A 24,747-nucleotide genomic window follows, 5' to 3' on the forward strand; every position below is an offset into this window, starting at 1 on the left:
GCCACCTTCTTCTGCCACTTTCCAGCTTTCAAATGGGTCACTGGCCCCAGGTGCCAAAAACTATTGGCCTGTGAGGCTACAAATTGCATTGTTACCATTAGTTTTTATTGCTTACCTTTCTATTCAGGTCCTCTCCTAATCATACCCAGTCTCTCATTCAAATCAATGCCTGGTTGCTAGGGAAATTTGGACCCTAGCAACTACAAAGCTGCTGAAATTCCAACCTAGAGAGCTGCTACATAAAAAGTATAATAATTCAAAAACCACAAATAAGAAATAAAGACCAGTTGCAACTTGTCTCAGAATATCACTCTCTATATTATTTGAAAAGTTAATTTATGACTTATAATTAAAGAACAAGTAAAACCAAAAGTAAATATAGTAAGAAAAGGGCCACCCATTGCCTAAGTGTCATTGTCAGTGGCCCTTGTGCCTATATTTATTACTATTTATGTTATTTATATATATTTTAATCATTATCCTTGTGTTCCCAGCACCTAGGTCACATGTTTATTACCGACAAATCTTTGTACACAGTAAATTTTGTCGTGCTTAACATACAGTACATCCTGAATGACAGAAACAGATGCTGAATCATCCTGTCCCCGTGGCACCCTGACAAGAAAGTAATAACCATATCAAGTATATCAGCTGCTGGTTCCACTACGTCCCATGTCCCATCAGAACTGACAGCAAGTGTTGCCGTACAGATGGAAAACTAAAGAAACAAGAGAAGAACTTGCGTACAATACCGGCATATAAACCATCCCTTTACATAATAAATAAAGGGTAAGTATTTTTTATAATTTTAAGTGTGTTGTCCTTATAGTTCTAATTGCATAAAGACTGTAATGTACATATTATGCCATCCTAAAATTACTATAATGGTGTCCTGCAGCGTCCATAGGCCCCTCAGGACCGAGATCTGCCTACCTTGGCACAAAGTACCAACTATTTAAACAATGCCATGTGTTAGTGTTCTTATATGCACAGTTACAGTGCAACAAGGCTTTATGGATAGGACATAGATTATATCTTAAAACAGTGCAACATGGTGCAGAGGAGTCCAGCTCACTAGAAGGAAAGTATTTGCAGTAAATCATGCAATTTTATTGCTTTTACCAAACCAAGGAATAAACAGATAATGTATTCCAAATACTCACCAAAGTATGCAATGAAAAGCTCTGTCAAAATGCTTCATAGAATTTACCTGGTTGGTGTTCTCCAGTTCTCTAGATGCTTCTGGGCAATCCATATCCCAGTGTTGTGCTAGCTGAAGCTCAGTATAGGTGTCAAAAAGTATAAATATACTATATACAAATATGACATAAATACAAATATGACATGGTTTGTTAGGTAGCTATTATGACTGTAATTTTAAAGGTTTTAACAGTCATAAGGACCTATTTACTAAGATGTAATTTGCAAATCATGGCAACCTTCACTTGATCTAGTGCAAAGTATATAATGAAAGCAACTCTCTAGTTGCTATGGGTTACTGCAGTGGAACAGTTTACCACCTGGCTGATTAAATAGTTACATAGTTACATAGGGTTGAAAAAAGACCATTGTCCATCAAGTTCAACCCATCCGAGTAAACCCAGCACACAACCTATACTAACCAATCTATACACTCACATACATAAACTATATATATACAACCAGTAATACTAACTGTAGATATTAGTATCACAATAGCCTTGGATATTCTGCTTGTTCAAAAACTCATCCAGGCCCCTCTTAAAGGCATTAACAGAATCTGCCATTACCACATCACTAGGAAGGGCATTCCCCAACTTCACTGCCCTCACCGTGAAAAACCACCTACGCTGCTTCAAATGGAAGCTCCGTTCCTCTAATCTAAAGGGGTGACCTCTGGTGCGCTGATTGTTTTTATGGGAAAAAAGAACATCCCCCATCTGCCTATAATCCCCTCTAATGTACTTGTACAGAGTAATCATGTCCCCTCGCAAATAGCCCCAGTAATTGTTTGTAAAAGGCCAGTTGAAGTCTCTAGCATCCTACAAAATGTCTAGATGCTTATGGCTTGGGTCAATAAGCAAAAGTTACATAAAGGACCACAATTGTGGTTAAAGTGTAGCATTCTAAAGTATGAGTATGTTCAAAATGTGCTATTTGCATCTAATACAGTATTTCAAAAAAACGCTTGCAATATAAAACAGAGAAGCTATTTTGATACTTGGCCAGATCTATGTTTTAGGCTGATGCCACAAGTGGCGTTTTTACGCTGGGTATTTTCTAATTCTCTCAGCGGCTGAAAAACACCTGATATCATCATCCATAGAAATAACTTGAAAAGACTCGAAGCAAACCACACAATGCGGAAATACGCTAGAAAACGCCTTAGCACGGATTTTTCAAGCGTTGGCTGAAATACGCCAGTATTTGCAAAGCAAGCTATTCCTATGTATACACCAAGGCAGCTGTCAGACCTAGCTGAAATACGCAGCGTTTTTTACTATTTTGTACTATTAGCACCATGGAAACGGGATTTGCTACGTCACCAGTACTAGGCTGAAAAACGCCATAGTCAGGGGCTGTGTGGCTTGTGCGGCGTTTTTAGGCTGAGTTAAAACGCCACGTGTGGCATCAGCCTTACTGATATGTATCACTATCTGCCAGATACAGTATACAGCAGTCCTAAATACTGAGTTTACAGTGTTGCAACATCATTGAAACACAGCACTGGAAAATTCAGGTTGGTTTATAAAAGATTAAGATTGTGAGCATGAAAAATCTTGTGTTAATGGGTATTTAAAAAAGGCATTTCTAACGGAGCTCAAGATTTTTGCTCATGTTTTTATGCTAAACGATCATATGTTTTTTCTTCATACACATGTTTACAAAAGTTCCTTGATGCCTTGATGCTCACACTGGGGTGCTAATGTTGCTTAGCTCCAAGTTTGCCAAACCACTTTTTGTGTTTTGTCCATCGCTACCATCTGGCTGCAAAGATGGACGAACACCCCTGTCCACTTGTATTTGCTTCTACTACTGAATGTAATACATCCCACATAATGCATAATTAATTTTAATTCTTTATGTCCATAGTTGTGCAATCAGTCCTGTTCACTAAAAGCTCCAGTACTATGCACCATGTATTTCTGTATTAAATATATATATATATATATATATATCTTACTGTGATACATATAAGTGATATCTTTGAAAGATTTGTTTCAGCTGGGATTCATGTTCTGGTATAAAGATAAAGCACAAACTGGAAGTTATGCTGCTTTTTTTGATATAGCAGGGACCCCACCCCCAAACACACACACTTACACAAGCCTAAAATGTGGCTCTAAAACTAAAAATTCAAATTAAATCAAAATTTTCCAGTCTTATTCAGCCTGCAGTCCAGCATGTACATACCGTACCATACCACAGTGTTATTTAAGAAGCCTGCACATATAATTATAGAAGTGGGATATATGGGTCTGGTTTGTTCAACTCGTATTCCAGGAACTGCAGGGCAGTTTTATTCGAAGAAGCATTAGTTAGAAGTGCTGCCCATTAACAAATATAAAAATAGACACTGACACGCTCAATAAACACTGCACAAAAATGTTAACATATATATTATATTAAAGGTGATATTGTGGTGCTGTAATCTAGGTTTCAGTCAATTAAATAAAGAATAATTATGGGCACCTAACATTTATTTAAAGGAAAACTATACCCCCAAACAATGTAGGGCTTTATAAAAATATATTGCATAAACAACCTGGGATCATAGGATTCACAGTGCACACAAACAAGCCAAGGCACACATACATGCTAGGCCCCATCAGCCAATTAATGGACAGAGTTCACTTTTTGCTCCCACACTACTTCCTGTTACAGTCAGAGCTGCATTATTTCCTGTCAGCTGATCTCTGAGGGAGCACACAGCCCATCACTAAATGGTGGATCAAGGGAAAGGATATAAAAGGGCAATATTTAATGACATATATATATATTCCAGTTTGGCAAGATTCTTTAATAGGCCACTTAACATAATATAAACTTGGTTGGTTAAGTATTCATTCTGGGGGTATAGTTTTCATTTAAATGGAGTGAAACATTGCTCCATTTGTTTATTTATAAAATGATTAACTCATACTGAGAAGCCTAATTAATGCAGACTGAGGGCAAAAAAAAATCCTTCATCCTACATGAAACTCCTGCATTTCTAAAAGGACAGCCCTGCAATGAAGAAAAAAATGTACAGTATGAGCACTTTAATAGACTTAATCAACTGGCTTTTAATAGGTATGGGCCCACCAATTAAGGCAAGAGTAAAATAACTGATAAAATTGGGCACTACAATTGTCTTGTATATGTCAGGGCCACTCAGACTAGTGAGTGAAAGTGAAGGCCAAGGAGGAAAAGAGGCCAAAAGTCCAATAACGCGGCATCCTTGAGACAGGTAACAAGTAGGTTAGTGAGAAACAGGCTATTTATAAGCTATTTATTTTCAGTTTAATTGAGGAACACTACACTACGCTGATGTGATAACACTCACCGGCGAGGTTACCTCACAGGGAAGGTGCTTAACAGTGGCAGCCATATTCTAGTTTTATATATATATATATGGGCACTGTAGCTCTTTTTACTGTTTTTCATTATCTGTTTTTTATACACACATGAATGGAAGAGATTATCTATTGTAGGTCACATAGGCCATGTACATCATACATTTATTCTTGTTAGGACTCCCCCTTTGGATCACATTGATCATTATGGCCTTTCCCCTGATGGAGTATATACTCCAGAGCTGCTGGGATTACAAAAGAATCTGCCATGTTAACTGAGATGTATATAATATAAGACCACTTTTATGTGGAAGTGTAGCTTGTGAAACTTTGCAGTTATTTAAATGTAATTAATAAATGTAATAGCCAGAGCTGAAATCTTTAGTGGCTACTGCTTCTACACAAAGAGAAATCATTGGAGATCCAAAAGGGGCAAATGTCTATGATTCTTAAGATGACATTAATACCCAAAAAACTGAAAATCATCATTATGATAGGGTCGCTAGTTCTTCCGTGGCCCTATATCTCATTGCACTGCATTGCTTCAATTTTGGTGTTATAAATACATAAAATAAAGCAGAAACAGCTGAATTGGATTTTTTTCATCACTAGGTAATCATATTATTACAGTTTCTAGTGCTTTCTGTACTTTTAGAGATCCGAATAACTTCTAAAAAGCATGAATTCAAATTGCTTCTATGTTTACTTTGTAGCCCTACCCAAGGGACCGATATCGTCAGCTACTATCGGCCCGTGTATGGGGACCTTTAGTTGGTTGCACCACTGCAATTATGTTATCTTTATCCTCCCTGGAATTAACTATATTGTGCCATTAACCAATTAGACCCACCAAGCAAGATAACTGCTGTATGAACACTAAAATCCTGTTTATTCTATTCCTCTACAGGTTTATATCTTCAGAGGTCAAGTGAGGCAATGGGCATAATCTGAGGATGTCAACATTGTGGGATTTATTTTGCTCCAGGAAAATGCATACAAAAAGTAAAGAAAAGAGAGCAAATGGAGGACCGGGGAAAAATGAACCTGAAAAAATGCAGATGAAGCAAGAAATCACGCTGTTTAATGGTGTTTCTTTAATTGTTGGAAATATGATTGGCTCTGGGATATTTGTATCCCCCAAAGGAGTTCTTATGTACAGCACCTCATTCGGACTCTCTCTCATTATCTGGGCACTTGGAGGAATGTTTTCCATGTTCGGAGCTTTGTGCTACGCGGAGCTGGGTACCTCTGTTATTAAATCCGGGGCAAGCTATGCATATATCCTTGAAGCCTTTGGCGGTTTCATTGCCTTCATCAGACTCTGGTCTTCCCTGTTAATAATAGAACCCACAACACAGGCCATTATCGCCATTACGTTTGCAAATTATATTGTGCAGCCAATTTTTCTATCCTGTCAACCACCTTATGCAGCTGTTCGACTGATTGCAGCAGCCTGCATTTGTAAGTATGGCTTTGAGTTTGGATAAGATTTCAGTGAAAATGACGTGTATAGATCAGCCTAGTTATATTTCATATAAGTTTATAAAATGTAATTACACTTTATACAGGTATGAGATCTGTAATCCAGAATGCTTGGATCTGGCAATAAGGAGTCTTTCCAAAATTTGGATTGCCTTACCTTTAGTCTGCTAAAAAATCATTTAAATGTTCATTAAACCCAAAAAGATTGTGTTGCTTTCAGTAAGGATTAATTATATCTTGGTTGGGATCCAGTACAAGATACTGTTTTATTATTACCAAAAAAGAAATAATTTTTTAAACTTTTAATTATTTGATAATAATGGAGTCTATGGGAGATGGCCTTACCATAATTCAGAGATTTTTGGATAATGGGTATACATTTGCAGGTAGTATCTTGTCAAACTATTGAGAAGAGCATTTTTCTGCAATTGCTATTAAACTTCCAGGCCTATTTATTGAAATTCAAAATGTTTTTACATTTTTTTTCCACAATCACAATGGAAGCATTTTCCAAACTTTTGTTTGCCAAGCTCATTTTTCTGATATTTATCAATCAAAAAAACTCTTGAAAATTGAATTTTAAAAGTTTAGCATCTGAAACAGACAATCTCCTGTATAATTTATGGGAAGAATAGTTTTTTGAACAGTCACATTTGTAAAAAAGAATGTACCAATGGCAGTTTCATTGGCATCAAGTTTTTTTTTTTGTTTGTAAAGAAAAAAAAAGATGGAAAAAAACTCTTGTAGAAAATGTATAAATAAACCTACTGTTTTTTTTAAGAATTATCTTTCTTTGAATGTTTTTAATACCTGTTATTATTATTCACCTACTTTATGTAATCATTAGGCACCTTAACGTTTATTAACTGTGTCCACGTGAGATGGGGGACGAGAGTACAAGACGTGTTCACCTATGCCAAGATAATGGCTCTCATTATGATTATATCAGTGGGTCTAGCTAAAATTGTGCAAGGTAAGTTTCTTTGACTTTTACACTTTACAATAACTGCATACTCATTTTGCAATTTTCTATATATATTTACCAAGCAGGGAAAAATCCGATCCCTGTTGCCGCTTCCCCTGACACGTTTCACTTACGCTCAGGGGAGGACGTCGGGCAGGGGCCACTGCAGGGTGTTAGGGGGGAACGGCACAGGCCCCTGCGGGGTGCAGGTGACACAGCAGGCGGGGGCACCTTGGGGGGTGTGCGGTCCATGGGGCGTCAGCCCCGGTGGGCTCTGCATCCCCCAGTTCGACCCTGTTACCAAGCACTGGTATAATTTATATTGAATCCATTTTTAGGGTTGATCTTTAGAAGACTTTAATTCATCAATTATACTGAAACAAAAGAAGCTAAGGTTTATAACATATTCATCAAGAAATACATTGTAATTATATTGCTTGCTACTCACAAAAATCTAATAATATATTGTGCAAAATTGTTCCCCAACATGTTTTTTTTTCAGGAAAAGGAGGTTAGTACAGGTATGGGATCTGTTATCTGGAAACCTGTTATCCAAAATACTTTAAATTATGGGAAGGCCATCTCCCATAGACTCCATTATACCCAAATAATTCAAAATTTAGCTTGTACTGGATCCCAGCTAGAATATAATTAATTCTCATTGGAGGCAAAACAATCCTATTGGGTTTATTTCATGTTTAAATAATGATTTTTTTAGCAGACTTTAAGGGGTTGTTCACCTTTAAATTACATTTTAATATGCTGTAGACACTGATATTCTGAGACAATTTGCAATTGGTTTTCATTTTTTATTTTTTTGTGTTTTTTTCAGTTATTTAGCTTTTTGTTCAGCAGCTCTCTAGCAGTTTGGTATTTTTTGGGATACATGTAGAAGTGGAAGAGAAATAGTTTAAAAACTATAAAAAAAATAAATAATGACGACTAATTGCAAAGTTGCTAGAAATTGGATATTCTACAACATACTAAAAGTGATTGCAAAGGTGAACCACCCCTTTAAGGTATGGAGACCCAAAACACAGAAATCACAGCAAACCCCAAGTCATAAGCATTCTGGACAATTGACCCCATTCTGTCTGACTCCTTTTCTTGTGTGTTTTGCCTTTTCTTTCAGATTAACACAATAATATTTCCTGTGTTATTTCTGGAAGATAAGGAATATTATCAAGACCCATGCTTTGATGAACCAAGAAGGGATGGTACCTATTGTAGACTTTTTTTGACTCATGTTGAGACAGTTGTATATTGCCCTCCTAAGAAATAACTATGTGCCAAAGAGCCTTTTTGACTAGCACTTTGCTGAATTTCATGTAAAAGAAGTAAAAATGTTTATCTATTTTTGCTATTTGGAAATGAAGTTATTTAGGCTAATTTCTTAATATTCGTTTATATTTAGGACTCGAGAAAAATGTAAGTTTACAGATGAATCTGCAGAGTTTTAAATTATGAGGAGTGACTGTGAATTGTTTTATAAATAATGAAAGAAAATGTAGACCAAGAAAAGTGATTCTGTTATTATGTTGTAGGTGAAAGTGATAATCTAAAGAATCCATTTGAGGGATCAACTACAAACATAGGCTCTATGGCTCTTTCCCTCTATTCTGCCTTGTATTCCTACTCTGGGTGGGACACTTTGAATTTTGTTACAGAAGAGATGAAACATCCAGAAAGGTTGGATTATGCTCATATTTCTGTTAGTGATTTAAAAAATAAAAACACTGTTTACACTTATTTTGAATGTAAAGTGTTCTATAGGCTTTAAAGGAAAACTATACCCCTAAACAATGTAGGTCTCTATAAAAATACATTGCATAAACAAGCTTATATGTAAAAATATGTGTTTTTAGTAGTATGTGCTATTGGATAATCCTAAATAGAAAATGGCCATTTTAAGAATTAAGGGCCGCTTACTGGGATCATAGGATTCACAGTGCACACAAACAAGCCAAGGGCACACATACTGTACATATTAGGCCAATCAGCCAATTAATGGGCAAGGTTCTGTCTTTTTCTCCCACGCTACTTCCTGTTACAGTTAGAGCTGCATTATTTCTGGTCATGTGATTTCTGAGGGAGCACCCAGTCCATTGCTTAATGGTGGCTCAAGGGAAAAGAAGGAAAAAGGGCAATATTTTATTGAAATATTGAAAATATATATATATATATATATATAAATCTATATATATATATATATAGATATAGATATATATAGATATATATATATAGATATATATAGATATATATATATTCTCCTTCAGAAAGCACTCACGGTATTTGCAAAAACAGCAAGTATGTATTTATACAAAAATGTCTACCCGTTTCGATCCATATAGGATCGTCATCAGGACCTGATGACGATCCTATATGGATCGAAACGCGTAGACATTTTTGTGTAAATAAATACTTGCTGTTTTTGCAAATACTGTGAGTGCTTTCTGAAGGAGAATATGTTTAGTTATAGTTAGCACCCGGTTCTAATTCGCTATTTTGGTGAGTGCCGATTTTGGGACTGACTAGATATATATATATATATATATATATTCCAGTTTGGAGACATTTTTAATAGGTCACTTAACATAATATAAACTTTCTGTTAGTTAAGAATTCATTCTGGGGGTATAGTTGTCCTTTAATATAACCTTATTTGGCATGTACAGTGATACACGGCAATACATAGTGACGCAATGCATATAAGTAAGAATAGTAACATAGTTATATAGTAGTTGACAATAAAAATGATTTATATTTATTAAGTTCACCATTTTTTAACCCTACCTAATTTCTAGAAAAAAAAGTCTATATGAAACTCTGTTACTATGTTGTAGGTCAAAGAATCCATTTGAAGATTAACTTGATACACACATAAATAACAACTAAAGACTATGGACTAAAGTCCACTGGGGTCTGTCGCTCTGGCTAAATACTAGTTGCAACTTTTGTTGTTGTTGGGGTGTGTTATATGTACAGATGGTAGGACAGAGATTGGCTTTAGAGAAGATGATAGTTGTTGGAATTTATCTTTATTTAAATGTTATTTCTTGCCAACTGGGAAGCCAGTTAAGGTATTATTTAGACATAATAGATAAGAGATACTTAGATACTCAAGGGCAGGTATAAGTATAACAGATGTAATTGTCTAAACAGGGAATTTTTGTTGCTTTGTGTTTGCTTTCTTTAGTTTCAAATCATTCAAATGTTGCCCTTGAAATACCTTCTTTTTCTGGATTTTATGCAGGAATCTTCCTCTAGCTATTGCAATTTCAATGCCCGTTGTTACTATAATATACCTTCTAACAAACGTAGCTTATTACGCAGTACTGGATATGCCTGATGTTCTTGCAAGTGATGCTGTGGCAGTGGTAAGAATTTCCTTGGCCGGAACAACTTGCTTTCTGTAATATTGTAAGCTTTATGTGCCAAAATAAAAAATGTTAGTTTGACTTTACATTCCATCAGTACTGACTGGAAAACTAGGACATATCAGTTTAAGTAAAGTGAATGACTTGGGCCACTAGATAAGGATCCAACCAAACTACCTGGGTTAAACCCTTTATAGCCTTATCCATCTACTACACTTTATGCCCTATCCATTTCATACTCTACCTACTTATTGCTAATCCCCTAATCAGTATTGCATTGGAAGGTGTGCACTTTTTCTGTACAGGTATGGGACCTTTTATACAGAATGCTCAGGACCTAGGGTTTTCTGGACAAGGGGCCATCTACCAAGCCTACTAAAAATCATGTAAACATTAAATAAACCCAATAGATTGTTTTTTCTTTCAATAAGGATTAATTATATCTTAGTTGGGATCAAGTACAAGGTACTGTTTTATTATTACAGAGAAAAAAAACAGTTTTTGAAATTTATAGTAAAAAGATACATTTGAAATGACATGAGCACACAGCAATAAGAAAGGTGCAACAGTTATCCAGTAAATGATGGAATATGGCACCAGGTCGTCTCTCATAGAGAAAATAACATCTGCCAGATGAGTATTCTATTAAATATTTTAACTAGCTTCTGTTTTTGCTATAGACATTTGGCAATGAAGTGCTGGGATATGCTAAGTGGCTGATTCCGATAGCAGTTGCAATGTCTTGCTATGGTGGATTAAATTCTTCAATTATTGCTGCTTCAAGGTGAGTAACAAGCTACAGTGAGAATGATGGCATTAATGTAATGTAATGTAATAATGTAAATTATAGCTTCATAACTTTGTCCCCCTTCAACAAAACCTGAAATGATTTAAAGGGGCAGTGTTCCCCCTGCGTAACATAAGTGCAAGGAATAGGGATTATGCTGAACATGCATCTTGCCTTTTGATTTAATCACAAAAAAATCAATGGTTTTTGTTATTTCTTGAGCTGAAAAGGGAAACTGAAGCAACTCCATGTTTGGTCCTTTTGAGGTAGGTCCACACTGCACATATAATACAGCTGCTTAAAGGAGAACTATACACCCAGGTGAAAAAAGCACCCATAACTATCACTGCCTAGACCCCCCCTCACATCTCCCTTATAGCACTGTTTTTAAGTTTAATGTCTGTCCCCCACTCTAACCGCTAAATAAAAATGCAGAGAAGCGCATACCTGCCCGGGTACCCCCCTACCCCGGGGGTATAGTTCTCCTTTAATGGACTTCTGCTTGTCTCTGCACTGGTAATCTACTCACAAGCCTCACAAGCACCAAACATGGACAAACTTCAGTTTTCCTGTTTATGTTTCTATTTATATATTCCATTTTTCCAATAAGCATTATGTTAATCTCAATCCCTGTTTGTTGGATTTATGTTATGTATACTGCCCTAATAATCCTGCAGTGTGATTCCTTACTAATGTTTGAACATTTATAGACTGTTCTATGTTGGAGCAAGACAAGGCCACCTCCCTGCAAGTCTGAGCTTGATTCATGTGGAGAACTTTACACCAGTGCCAGCTCTTCTCTTCAATGTAGGTATGAAGAATAGACCCATTCAAAGACAGTTTTCTAATTACACTTTGCAACTCATATATTTGTCTATCCCAAACATATGTTTGGTTAGTACAGGTGATCCATTATGTGGAAACCCGTTATCCATAAAGCTCCAAATTACAGGAAGGTCATCTCTTATAGACTCCTTTTTAATGAAACAATGACATTTTTAAAAATGATTTTCTTTTTCTCTTTAATAATAAAATAGTAACTTGTACTTAATCCCAACTAAGATATAATTGATTCTTATTGGAGGCAGAACAATCCTATTGGATTGTTCTGCAGTGCATATACATTCATATTTAGAAAATAATATACACTGATTCTTATACTAAACTAACTGTAGACAGTCTTGGATATTATGCTTGGCTAAGAAGCAATCTAAACCATTCTTAAATGCATTCACAGAATCTGCTATCACAACATTAGCTAGCAGGGCATTTCCCAACCTCACTGCCCTCACCAAGAAAACACATTTTATTATTGCTGTATGAAATTTCAGTTTCCTCAAGGCTGATGGGGTGACCTCTTGTTTTTTGCCCTTTTTTTAATGTGGAAAAAGATCTCCCGCTATCTGCCTATAATCCCCTCTAATATTCTTGTACAGAGTAATCATGTCCCCTTGCAAGCGCATTTTACCGAGAAAACAACCCCAACCCTGACAGTCTAACTTCATAGTTTAAATCCCCCCCCACTATCAGTTTAGTTGCAGTCACTGCGCTCTCTCCAGCTCATTAATATCCTTCTTAAGGACTGGAGCCCAAAACTGCACTGCATACTCAAGGTGAGGCCTTACCAGGGACTTATAAAGAGGCAAAATTATGTTTTCAGCCCTTGAGTCAATGCCATTTTTTATACAAGACAGCACTTTATTTAATTTAGTAGCAACTGAGTGACTGCTTAGAGATACACAGTTTGTGATTCACAAAAGTCCCCAAATCTTTCTGAATTAAGGATCCCCCCAACACACTACCATTAAGTGTATGACTAGCATTCATGTTATTTTTACTAAGGTGCATAACCTTGCATTTTACCAACACTGACCTTCATTTCCCATGTTGCAGCCAAGTTCTCCAATTAAGTCAAATTGCCCTGCAAAGTGTCAGCAATGCCAAGCTCAACAGCATTGATAAACAGATTATCTTTATGAAGTACAGAGTACATTATATTTAAATGCATAGAAAACTATTTCATTGTTTTCGTGTTACTGGTCCTTTAATCTCACTTCTTAAGGTTCCACATTAGATGCAAGGTTTCCCGAAGGAACTAGAACATAGTTGATCAAATAAATTGGTAGGGGTTGTGTTTCAAGCACTCAGGATTCTTAGAGAAAAGAAATAGAAAGACTGGGGCCACAATTTGAAGCAGAAGGTTGTTTCAAGGATGGTACACACAAATGCACATTTAATCGCAGAAGCAAAGATGCCCATAGAAGTGAACAGATGAGTTAGTGTTGATCTTAACAAGGCCAAGTGTGAAAAATATGTACCAGAAAGAGCTTAAGAAGCAAGCAGTGAGGTTTTAGTATGAGAAAAGTGTGGCTGCCTCATTGTCTGTTTCTCATTGTGACATCCTACTGCTGTGACTTCATTTCACAATTTGATTTTAGCGAGAGCCTTCTGTCTTACAGACAGCTGACAACAGAGACCATGCTCTTTCAGTCTGGCAGCTGCCCATTATGGCTGCATTTGTTCACTTTAGATAATTGCCACAAGTGACTGTACTTTGTCTTGCTGGTAATTGCTTGCAGAGACTTCATTCTGTCATTCTGGCAGTTGCTGGGACTTTTGGTAAGTGAGCTCCTTGTCATTTTGGCAGCTTGACACATGGAAAAAGAATCAGTTTGAAAAGGAGTTTTTTTCCACAAAATGGTAATCTTACTGTCTGGTTTTAGAATAGTAACAGTGGTGTGAAAAACTATTTGCCCCCTTCCTGATTTCTTGTTCTTTTGCATGTTTGTCACACAAAATGTTTCTGATCATCAAACACATTTAACTATTAGTCAAAGATAACACAGGTAAACACAAAATGCAGTTTTTAAATGAGGGTTTTTATTATTTAGGGAGAAAAAAAATCCAAACCTACATGGCCCTGTGTGAAAAAGTAATTGCCCCCTGAACCTAATAACTGGTTGGGCCACCCTTAGCAGCAATAACTGCAATCAAGCGTTTGCGATAACTTGCAACGAGTCTTTTACAGCTCTCTGGAGGAATTTTGGCCCACTCATCTTTGCAGAATTGTTGTAATTCAGCTTTATTTGAGGGTTTTCTAGCATGAACCGCCTTTTTAAGGTCATGCCACAACATCTCAATAGGATTCAGGTCAGGACTTTGACTAGGCCACTCCAAAGTCTTCATTTTGTTTTTCTTCAGCCATTCAGAGGTGGATTTGCTGGTTTGTTTTGGGTCATTGTCCTGCTGCAGCACCCAAGATCACTTCAGCTTGAGTTGACAAACAGATGGCCGGACATTCTCCTTCAGGATTTTTTGGTAGACAGTAGAATTCATGGTTCCATCTATCACAGCAAGCCTTCCAGGTCCTGAAGCAGCAAAACAACCCCAGACAATCACACTACCGCCACCATATTTTACTGTTGGTATGATGTTCTTTTTCTGAAATGCTGTGTTACTTTTACGCCAGATGTAACGGGACACGCACCTTCCAAAAAGTTCAACTTTTGTCTCGTCGGTCCACAAGATATTTTCCCAAAAGTCTTGGCAATCATTGAGATGTTTTTTAGCAAAATTGAGACGAGCCATAATGTTTCTTTTTGCTTAAAAGTGGTTTGCGCCTTGGAAATCTGCCATGCAGGCTGTTTTTGCCCAGTCTCTTTCTTATGGTGGAGTCGTGAACACTGACCTTAATTGAGGCAAGTGAGGCCTGCAGTTCTTTAGATGTTGTCCTGGGGTCTTTTGTGGCCTCTCGGATGAGTTGTCTCTGCGCTCTTGGGGTAATTTTGGTCGGCCGGCCACTCCTGGGAAGGTTCACCACTGTTCCATGTTTGTGCCATTTGTGGATAATGGCTCTCACTGTAGTTCGCTGGAGTCCCAAAGCTTTAGAAATGGCTTTATAACCTTTACCAGACTGATAGATCTCAATTACTTTTGTTCTCATTTGTTCCTGAATTTCTTTGGATCTTGGCATGATGTCTAGCTTTTGAGGTGCTTTTGGTCTACTTCTCTGTGTCAGGTAGCTCCTATTTAAGTGATTTCTTGATTGAAACAGGTGTGGCAGTAATCAGGCCTGGGGGTGACTACAGAAATTGATATTGAAATTGAAAATTGAAATTGATAAACCACAGTTAAGTTATTTTTTAACAAGGGGGGCAATCACTTTTTCACACAGGGCCATGAAGATTTGGAGTTTTTTTTCTCCCTTAATAACGTAAACCTTCATTTAAAAACTGCATTTTGTGTTCAATTATGTTATCTTTGACTAATAGTTAACGGTTTTTGATGAGCAGAAACATTTTGTGTGACAAACATGCAAAAGAATAAGAAATCAGGAAGGGGGCAAATAGTTTTTCACACCACTGTAAGGTATAGAACTATGCATACTTTGCTTGCCGTACTGATATTACATTCCTTTCCTATTTCAGGGACTAATAGCCATCCTCTATCTACTTGTGGAAGATGTGTTTCTGCTTATAAACTATTATAGTTTCAGTTACTGGCTATTCGTGGGACTCTCTGTCGCCGGGTTAATAGTTTTACGAATCACTCAGCCTCAAAGGGAACGTCCTGTCAAGGTGAGCTATACAAAGCTTGAATAAAAATGCAAATAAATGTGTCTCTAAGAGATTTATAAAAATGTGAGTATAATGCTTAATACATAAAAACTTGCCCATGTTCTATTTATTCTTATGGGATTTTTTAGAAGCACGTTAATTAACAGTTGAAAGTAAGAACTATGGATGCATCAAATCCAGGATTCAGTTCAGCCTTTTTCGGCAGGATTTAGCTAAATCCATGGTCCTGGCCGACCTGAATCTGAAGCCTAAAAATCACGTGACTTTTGTAATTTTTGCTAATTAGGATTCGGTTCGGTATATGGCTGAATCCTTTACTAAGGATTTGGGGGTTTAGTCAAATAAGAAAAAGTGGATTTGGTGCATCCCTAGTAAGAACTCACCATTTGATAAATACCTCTCTAAAAATCCCACAGGAATAAAGAGAAAGTGGGTAAGTTTTTTTGTATTAAGCTCTGAACTCACATTTTAATAAAACTGTGGCTAAGTGTTTAGATGTGATTTTACATAACCACCATCATCTTCAGTGTTCAAGGAACTGTAACTCAATTCTGGATCTTAAAATGTCATTCAAAACTAAAAATATGTTTGTGATGCGCAATTCAGTAAAAAGATGTGTGTTGGGGGTTTTAGCAACAGATATAACAGATTATGGATAGCCATTGTTGTAGGGTTACTAGATCATTTGAAAATTCAAGGACACGTAATAAATGAATGTTGCAGAGTTGCACTGATTTCATTTAAATTAGATTGCAATCAGTGCGGCCCTTCTTGCTGCAGTTTCTGGACATGTCCCTAAATTTTCAAGTTATCTGGTCACCCTACGTTATTTAGCATATGTTATAGACACACATCAAAATATATGTTTAGTCAAATGAGTCACAACGATGAGGAGATAATAATGCACCTTCCTGGGAGAAGGGAAGTTGGTAGGCAGGCAATGTAGGCAAGGAAAGAGTGTGTGTCTGCATGCCCTGGTCATCCATGTGTGCAACACGTATGTACCCTTGCTCTCTATGCTGGGTCAGCTACCCTGTTACTGAGTACTCGGAGTACATGCACCTAATTATGGGCAATGTTGAGTAGCTGTTAAGGGAGCAATACATGTATGGGAGGGGGAACCTGGTGATATGCAGTCTGACTTGGCCCTCTGAAAACAGGTGGTTCACACAATAATAAGATCATTTTATAATTACAACATTTTTATTTAAATGGGAGTCTGATAACAAGGGAGACCTGATTCCACTTATGTTCTCTATCCACATTATGCCCCATAAAGTTGGTTTTAATTGCTTTTAATAATATGGGCTATATACATAAATGGTAATTCTTGTTTACTATAATATGAATACAAGTTAAGTTTTACAAATTCCATTATTGCCGGCAGTCTATTTCACAAATGAAGTATCTACATGAACAATTTTTGCAACCTGATGATTTTATGAGTTATGGAATAAGCGGTGCGGTCTTGTTCCTTTACTTTACCGGTTCCTTGTGGGATTATTCGTTTGGTTTAACAAGTTACAGAAAGCGGGAAAGAATATCAATGTGATTTTTACCTTTGGAAAAATGTTAAACAGAATGCACCACTAAAAACATCTTTCGAATTGATCCTGGTTTTTAAAAATGATTTTAAAAATATTTTTTTACCTCTGTAGCTGCTCTGGTGTTTCTCTGATTCCTACCCCCCAAGCTGAGGAGTCACTGACCCCCTGCTGCTTGTGAGAGTGGACTCTGCCCACTGGATGACAAAGAAATATATATATATATCTTTAAGAAGGGGCTGGATGGATTCTTAGCAAGTGAGGGAATACAGGGTTATGGGAGATAGCTCTCAGTACAAGTGAGGGAATACAGGGGTAGGGGGGATATCTCTCAGTACAAGTGAGGGAATACAGGGGTAGGGGAGATAGCTCTTAGTACAAGTGAGGGAATACAGGGGTAGGTGAGATAGCTCTCAGTACAAGTGAGGGAATACAGGGGTAGGGGAGATAGCTCTCAGTACAAGTGAGGGAATACAGGGGTAGGGGGGATAGCTCTCAGTACAAGTGAGGGAATACAGGGGTAGGGGAGATAGCTCTCAGTACAAGTGAGGGAATACAGGGGTAGGGGAGATAGCTCTCAGTACAAGTGAGGGAATACAGGGGTAGGGGAGATAGCTCTCAGTACAAGTGAGGGAATACAGGGGTATGGGAGATAGCTCTCAGTACAAGTGAGGGAATACAGGGGTAAGGGGGATAGCTCTCAGTACAAGTGAGGGAATACAGGGGTAGGGGAGATAGCTCTTAGTACAAGTGAGGGAATACAGGGGTAGGGGGGATAGCTCTCAGTACAAGTGAGGGAATACAGGGGTAGGGGGATAGCTCTCAGTACAAGTGAGGGAATACAGGGGTATGGGAGATAGCTCTCAGTACAAGTGAGGGAATACAGGGGTAGGGGAGATAGCTCTCAGTACAAGTGAGGGAATACAGGGGTAGGGGAGATAGCTCTCAGTACAAGTGAGGGAATACAGGGGTAGGGGAGATAGCTCTCAGTACAAGTGAGGGAATACAGGGTTATGGGAGATAGCTCTCAGTACAAGTGAGGGAATACAGGGGTATGGGAGATAGCTCTCAGTACAAGTGAGGGAATACAGGGGTAGGGGAGATAGCTCTCAGTACAAGTGAGGGAATACAGGGTTATGGGAGATAGCTCTCAGTACAAGTGAGGGAATACAGGGTTATGGGAGATAGCTCTTAGTACTAGTTGATCCAGGGACTGGTCCGATTGCCATCTTGGAGTCAGGAAGGAATTTTTTCCCCTCTGTGGCAAATTAGAGAGGCTTCAGATGGGGTTTTTTGCCTTCCTCTGGATCAACTAGTAGTTAAGCAGGTTATATATAGGCATTATGGTTGAACTTGATGGACGTATGTCTTTTTTGAATCCAACTTACAAAATAAGTTTGGAGACCCACCGCTACTGTGCATGTTCCTCTTCATGCTCAATTTGCATGTCATTGATGTGATTGCCTGGATCGTGCCAGCCTATCGTATCACGAACATGTAGATCTCCGGAATAAAGGGTATGCTCACAGAAGCATCAGAAAACAGTTCCTGTGTCAGCTCCTGTAACATGCTAATGATATTAGCATTGATAAACTGCTAATATCATAAAGAAACAGAAGGAAAAAAATAATTATATGGATTGCAAATTTGCTCAGAAAAGCAATTTTACATTAAGATGTGGCTGATATATCCTCTAGCTGTATCAGTATATGCTTATCTGTTTAGGGGTACAGCCTCCTCATTATACCTGTTGCTTTATTAACTGAATCCCATTGAGAATAAATGGGTAACTGGGGAGTCAAAAACAAGTTTCCCGTGTAAATTACCTAGCTGCTCTGCTTAGTACTGGAACTTACCTATTTACACAGCAGGCTGTCTAATCCAATGGAATCACAGCATTATATCTTTACTAATTCAATCTATTTCTGGTTTCAGGTAAATCTTTTCTTTCCTGTGGTTTACTGCCTTTGCAGCCTTTTCCTGGTTTTTGTCCCAATATACTGTGATACAACCAATTCACTGATTGGAATTGGGATTGCCCTTTCTGGAATTCCAACATTTTTTTTGGGTGTTTACTTGCCAGAAGAGAAACGACCAAAATGTTTTGCTTGGATCTGCGGTGAGTAAAATTTCAAATAATGCAGCTGAATATAGGCTGGAAAAAGGTTCTAATTTTGGCTGAATATCAGACTTTGGAAATGGCACACCCAGTCCAGGATACAGTTCAGGATGCAGCCGAGTTCTTTCACTATTTGAAGTATTTGGATTCAGAGTGCTTAGCTTAAATTAATTTAAAGTTCCAGGAAACTGATTTGGATCTTTTGCTCACACATAATGCAATTTGAAATTTAATTTTCCAAATTTAATATTGTAATTAAGGTTCTAGTTCTAATCCAAACATTTTCAACAAATAATTTTACATAGGGGGTGTTCAGAAAATATTATGAGATACACAATTTTGCTTGTAATTTTGGTTTAGCAAGCTGATTCTTAACTCCGGTTTAATGCCGGTTTTGTTTGACCCAAGACAAGAGCAGGATTGACTTCACCAGTATCTGTACGAAGATTTGCAATATTGCTTTTATTTTCTAAGCTGTAAGCTAATAAACTCTTATTCAGGTTTTTACTTAGAGCCTGTAAAATTCTGCTTTCTTGTGCTCTTGGTTAATTGGCGAATATTCACAGCTTCGGTTTGGAGAAAATGTGAATATTTGCCAATGCAAAGGGAATGTTCACCAGTGCAAAGTTAATTCACCACAAAACACTCTTCTTTAGATAAATTGGCAATGATGTGGCCAATTTTTTTTTGGTGACTGCAATTCAGCCACATACTGTACATTGATAAGGGAATAACTATTTAGCAAATAAGACAAACAGGCAGATTCCAAACCAGCTTTAGGGGATTGGCTGCTATTACTTACAGCAGTAATCCCCAAACAGTGGCTCAGGAGCAACATGTTGCTCACCGACCCCTTGGATGTTGCTCCTAATGGCCTCATAGCAGGTAGTTATTTTTGAATTCCTGGCTTGGGGGCAAGTTTTGGTTGAATAAAAACAAGATTTCCTACCAAATAAAGCCCCTGTAAGCTGATAGTGTGCATAGAGGCCCCTAATAGCCAATCTTAGCCCTTATTTGGCTCCTCCATGAACTTTTATGGTGTTTGTGTTTCTCCCCAAGTCTTTTTACATTTGACTGTGACTCACGAGTAAGAAAGGTTGGGGGCTCTTGACTTACTGGGTGCCAGGGAATTTCCCACACCACAATAATGCAATATACTCTGATCAGGATCATATGATGAGATAGTTGATCAAGAGAAGCCAGTGAGAGGCTGTAAAAGACTGAATTTTGCTAAATTTTGTGTTTAAACAACATTAGTTGCTCTCAGCACCACGGGACTCCAGGGGATCAATAAGGAATTATTGCCCACTATGACAGGGTGGGTCTCCAGGCTACAAAAGTTTAAAATTGTGCTTTGTCATTTGAGAATTTGACTTTTACCTCTGATTATGTACCAGAAATGCTCCTTTCTACTGTTATTTATATATATTATAGAAATATTCAAATATAAATGTTAAAAAAAGGTTTTATCTCAAGGACAAAATAAATTTTGTACATATAATTAAAAAAAATGGTACTGTTTGTGAGATAATCAAGTTACCCTTCGCTCTCCCCCTATTACCAATCTGTCTCTCTATTTGTTCTCTCTTCATGCAGGAGTTAGAGTCAGATTTTGATTGCCAGTTAGGTCTAACACATCCTTTGCTGGGTTGCACTCTTTGCTTCAAAAATGTATTAGAACTCTCTCTTTCAAAATAGCTAGAAATTCTATTTCTTTACATACAGGATTTGTGCCAGAGTCAGTTTTTTTGGTTTAATTTTGTTTGTGCTAGAGTTGGTTATTTTTGTTAACTAACAAATCTGCTAGGAATGGGAGCCCCCCAAAAAATTTATTAGTCCCACCTGTCAATCAAAACCTGACCAGGACTTCTACATGAAGAGAGAATAAAGAGATATAAGTTGCTGGGGGGGGTGAAGATTAACTTGATTATTTCAGAAATGGTATAGATTTTTTAATTGATTGTACAGTTTTTAAAAGATTTTCATTTCAGTGAAATGAAGCCCATATCAAATTTTCATTTTTGCAATAATTACCATTTAAACGGAACCTGCTCATTCTCTTTGTCAGTACAGTTATTGGACCCCTTACCCGGAAACCCATTATCCGGAAAGCTCTGAATTATGGAAAGCCCATCTCCTATAAACTCCATTTTAATCAAATAATTCCCATTCACAAAATGGTTTCCCTTTTCTCTGTAATAATAAAACAGTACCTGTACTTGATCCCAACTAAGATATAATTACCCCTTATTGGGGGCAGAACAACCCTATTGGGTTTATTTAATGGTTAAATGATTCCCTTTTCTCTGTAATAAAACAGTACCTGTACTTGATCCCAACTAAGATATAATTACCCCTTATTGGGGGCAGAACAGCCCTATTGGGTTTATTTAATGGTTAAATGATTCCCTTTTCTCTGTAATAATAAAACAGTACCTGTACTTGATCCCAACTAAGATATAATTAATCCTTATTGGGGGCAGAACAGCCCTATTGGGTTTATTTAATGGTTAAATGATTCCCTTTTCTCTGTAATAATAAAACAGTACCTGTACTTGATCCCAACTAAGATATAATTACCCCTTATTGGGGGCAGAACAGCCCTATTGGGTGTATTTAATGGTTAAATGATTCCCTTTTCTCTGTAATAATAAAACAGTACCTGTACTTGATCCCAACTAAGATATAATTACCCCTTATTGGGGGCAGAACAGCCCTATTGGGTTTATTTAATGGTTAAATGATTCCCTTTTCTCTGTAATAATTAAAACAGTACCTGTACTTGATCCCAACTAAGATATAATTACCCCTTATTGGGGGCAGAACAGCCCTATTGGGTTTATTTAATGGTTAAATGATTCCCTTTTCTCTGTAATAATAAAACAGTACCTGTACTTGATCCCAACTAAGATATAATTACCCCTTATTGGGGGCAGAACAGCCCTATTGGGTTTATTTAATGGTTAAATGATTCCCTTTTCTCTGTAATAATAAAACAGTACCTGTACTTGATCCCAACTAAGATATAATTACCCCTTATTGGGGGCAGAACAGCCCTATTGGGTTTATTTAATGGTTAAATGATTCCCTTTTCTCTGTAATAATTAAAACAGTACCTGTACTTGATCCCAACTAAGATATAATTAATCCTTATTGGGGCAGAACAGCCCTATTGGGTTTATTTAATGGTTAAATGATTCCCTTTTCTCTGTAATAATAAAACAGTACCTGTACTTGATCCCAACTAATATATAATTAATCCTTATTGGAGCTAAAACAATCCTATTGGGTTTTATTTCTGTTTAAATAATATTCGTTGACTTAAAATAGGAGCTATGAATTATTGAAAGACCCCTTATCCGGAAAACCCCAGGTCCCAAGCATTCTGGATAATAGGTCCCATACCTGTATAAAACAACCTATGGAAATTAAATTTTCTAAAACAGGAAAGCAGTAAAAAAAAGTCTTGGATTTGTGTAATTTTGAATCATCATAAATAGAATTTATTTATCATACAACAAAGTCTGTAATTAGGGATGAGTGAATCTGTTCTGTTTCACTTCGCTGTAAAATTCGAGAAATGTCAAGAAAATTCACGAAACGGCAGAAAAACCGTGAAACGCATTTGTCGCACAACTTTTTTGGCACCCGTGTCTTTTCTTTGTCACCCGTGCCTATTTTGCCATGACTTTTATTGACATGCAACAGATTTTTCTGCAGAAATTTTTCGTGGAAGTTTCGCATAACAATTCACCAATGGTGAAATGCGGACATTCTCTGCAAATCCATGCCTGCACAAATAATTCACTCATCACTATCTGTAATGCTTAAAACTTCATGTTTTTTGTATTCTGCAGCATCAATAACAAAATATGTACAGCTCTTGTGCAATTGCTGCCTGACTGATCTCGATGAAGAAAAGAAAAGTTAAGGTTACGACGATTAAAGAAATATGAATGCACTTACTCTAAGCGGGATTTCTAAACTGCATTTCAGACATCGAGAAATTGCACTATATATAAGGCATGATGTATTTAATCATTTCATTCTGTGTATATATATAATACATATCTTTTATTTACTCTATTTTGCATTGGGTTGATGTATATATGGTACGTCTCAGCATAGTTATGATCAAAAGCAGAGAACTGTAATGTAAATATAGCACTGCTGTTCCTTTAAACTGAAATGTTTTATGAAATGCATTGCTCAGCATTACCGTTATTATTCTGATCCCATTGTTCTGACTTTGAGCTCTTGGTTTCAGAACCAATAGTTCTTGTTTTCTCACTAATTGTTGTCTGCAGGCAGCCTGGTGATGTATACTTACACATAGTAAATATATTGTATGTACCAAGTTTAATATAATAAAGTATTTCCGCCATCTGAGATAAACAGAAGTTAGATTTTTTTCTGCCAGTTTTGATCGAATATGTGATGTGTATGGTACAGATATGGGATCCCTTATCCAGAAACCCGTTTTCCAGAAAGTTCCGAATTACAGAGAGGCCATCTCCCATAGACTCCATTATAAGCAAATAATTCTAATTTTTAAAAATGATTTCCTTTTTCTATGTAATAATAAAACAGTACCTTGTACTTGATCCCAACTAAGATATAATTACCCCTTATTGGGGGCAGAACAGCCCTATTGGGTTTATTTAATGGTTAAATGATTCCCTTTTCTCTGTAATAATAAAACAGTACCTGTACTTGATCCCAACTAAGATATAATTACCCCTTATTGGGGGCAGAACAGCCCTATTGGGTTTATTTAATGGTTAAATGATTCCCTTTTCTCTGTAATAATAAAACAGTACCTGTACTTGATCCCAACTAAGATATAATTACCCCTTATTGGGGCAGAACAGCCCTATTGGGTTTATTTAATGGTTAAATGATTCCCTTTTCTCTGTAATAATAAAACAGTACCTGTACTTGATCCCAACTAAGATATAATTACCCCTTATTGGGGCAGAACAGCCCTATTGGGTTTATTTAATGGTTAAATGATTCCCTTTTCTATGTAATAATAAAACAGTACCTGTACTTGATCCCAACTAAGATATAATTACCCCTTATTGGGGGCAGAACAGCCCTATTGGGTTTATTTAATGGTTAAATGATTCCCTTTTCTCTGTAATAATAAAACAGTACCTTGTACTTGATCCCAACTAAAATATAATTAATTATTGGAGGCAGAAATCTTAATGAATTAAAAAATGCATAACTTGTTAAAACTATTATTCATCAATTTTAAGACAATATATATATATCCAAAAAAGACCAGCAACACCGAGTTATATTCCAAAAACAATCAATTGTGTATAAAAAACGCATGAACAGCCATGCGTTTTTTATA

At 37.0% G+C, this 24,747-nt stretch overlaps 1 protein-coding gene across 2 annotated transcripts; it reads left to right on the top strand.

Annotated features, from left to right (window-relative positions):
* Positions 1-292: 292 nt before the first annotated feature.
* Positions 293-23,774, top strand: LOC100492274 (Y+L amino acid transporter 2-like). Of its 2 annotated transcripts, XM_018094903.2 has the most exons (10): positions 293-789; positions 5,443-5,996; positions 6,865-6,990; positions 8,526-8,670; positions 10,235-10,358; positions 11,039-11,142; positions 11,856-11,952; positions 15,573-15,722; positions 19,202-19,385; positions 23,243-23,774. In XM_018094903.2, exons 2-10 carry the CDS (start codon positions 5,489-5,491, stop codon positions 23,314-23,316), a joined length of 1,512 nt encoding a protein of 503 aa, XP_017950392.2. In that variant the 5' UTR covers positions 293-789; positions 5,443-5,488; the 3' UTR covers positions 23,317-23,774. The 2 variants fall into 2 exon arrangements, with proteins under 2 accessions (XP_017950392.2, XP_031760337.1); XM_031904477.1 differs by lacking the exon at positions 19,202-19,385 and having other exon boundaries at positions 294-789.
* Positions 23,775-24,747: the final 973 nt, after the last annotated feature.

This window comes from Xenopus tropicalis, chromosome 6 (genome assembly GCF_000004195.4).
Source record: "Xenopus tropicalis strain Nigerian chromosome 6, UCB_Xtro_10.0, whole genome shotgun sequence".
Taxonomy (NCBI): Eukaryota; Metazoa; Chordata; class Amphibia; order Anura; family Pipidae; genus Xenopus; species Xenopus tropicalis.

What these genes read in the sequence shown, in the direction of transcription:
- LOC100492274 (XM_018094903.2), top strand. Translation starts at nt 5,489, where the DNA reads ATGTCAACATTGTGGGATTTATTTTGCTCCAGGAAAATGCATACAAAA. An exon ending in TCAATTATTGCTGCTTCAAG is followed by an intron (nt 11,143 to 11,855) that starts GTGAGTAACAAG and finishes GAACATTTATAG; the next exon opens with ACTGTTCTATGTTGGAGCAA. An exon ending in TGCCAGCTCTTCTCTTCAAT is followed by an intron (nt 11,953 to 15,572) that starts GTAGGTATGAAG and finishes TTCCTATTTCAG; the next exon opens with GGACTAATAGCCATCCTCTA.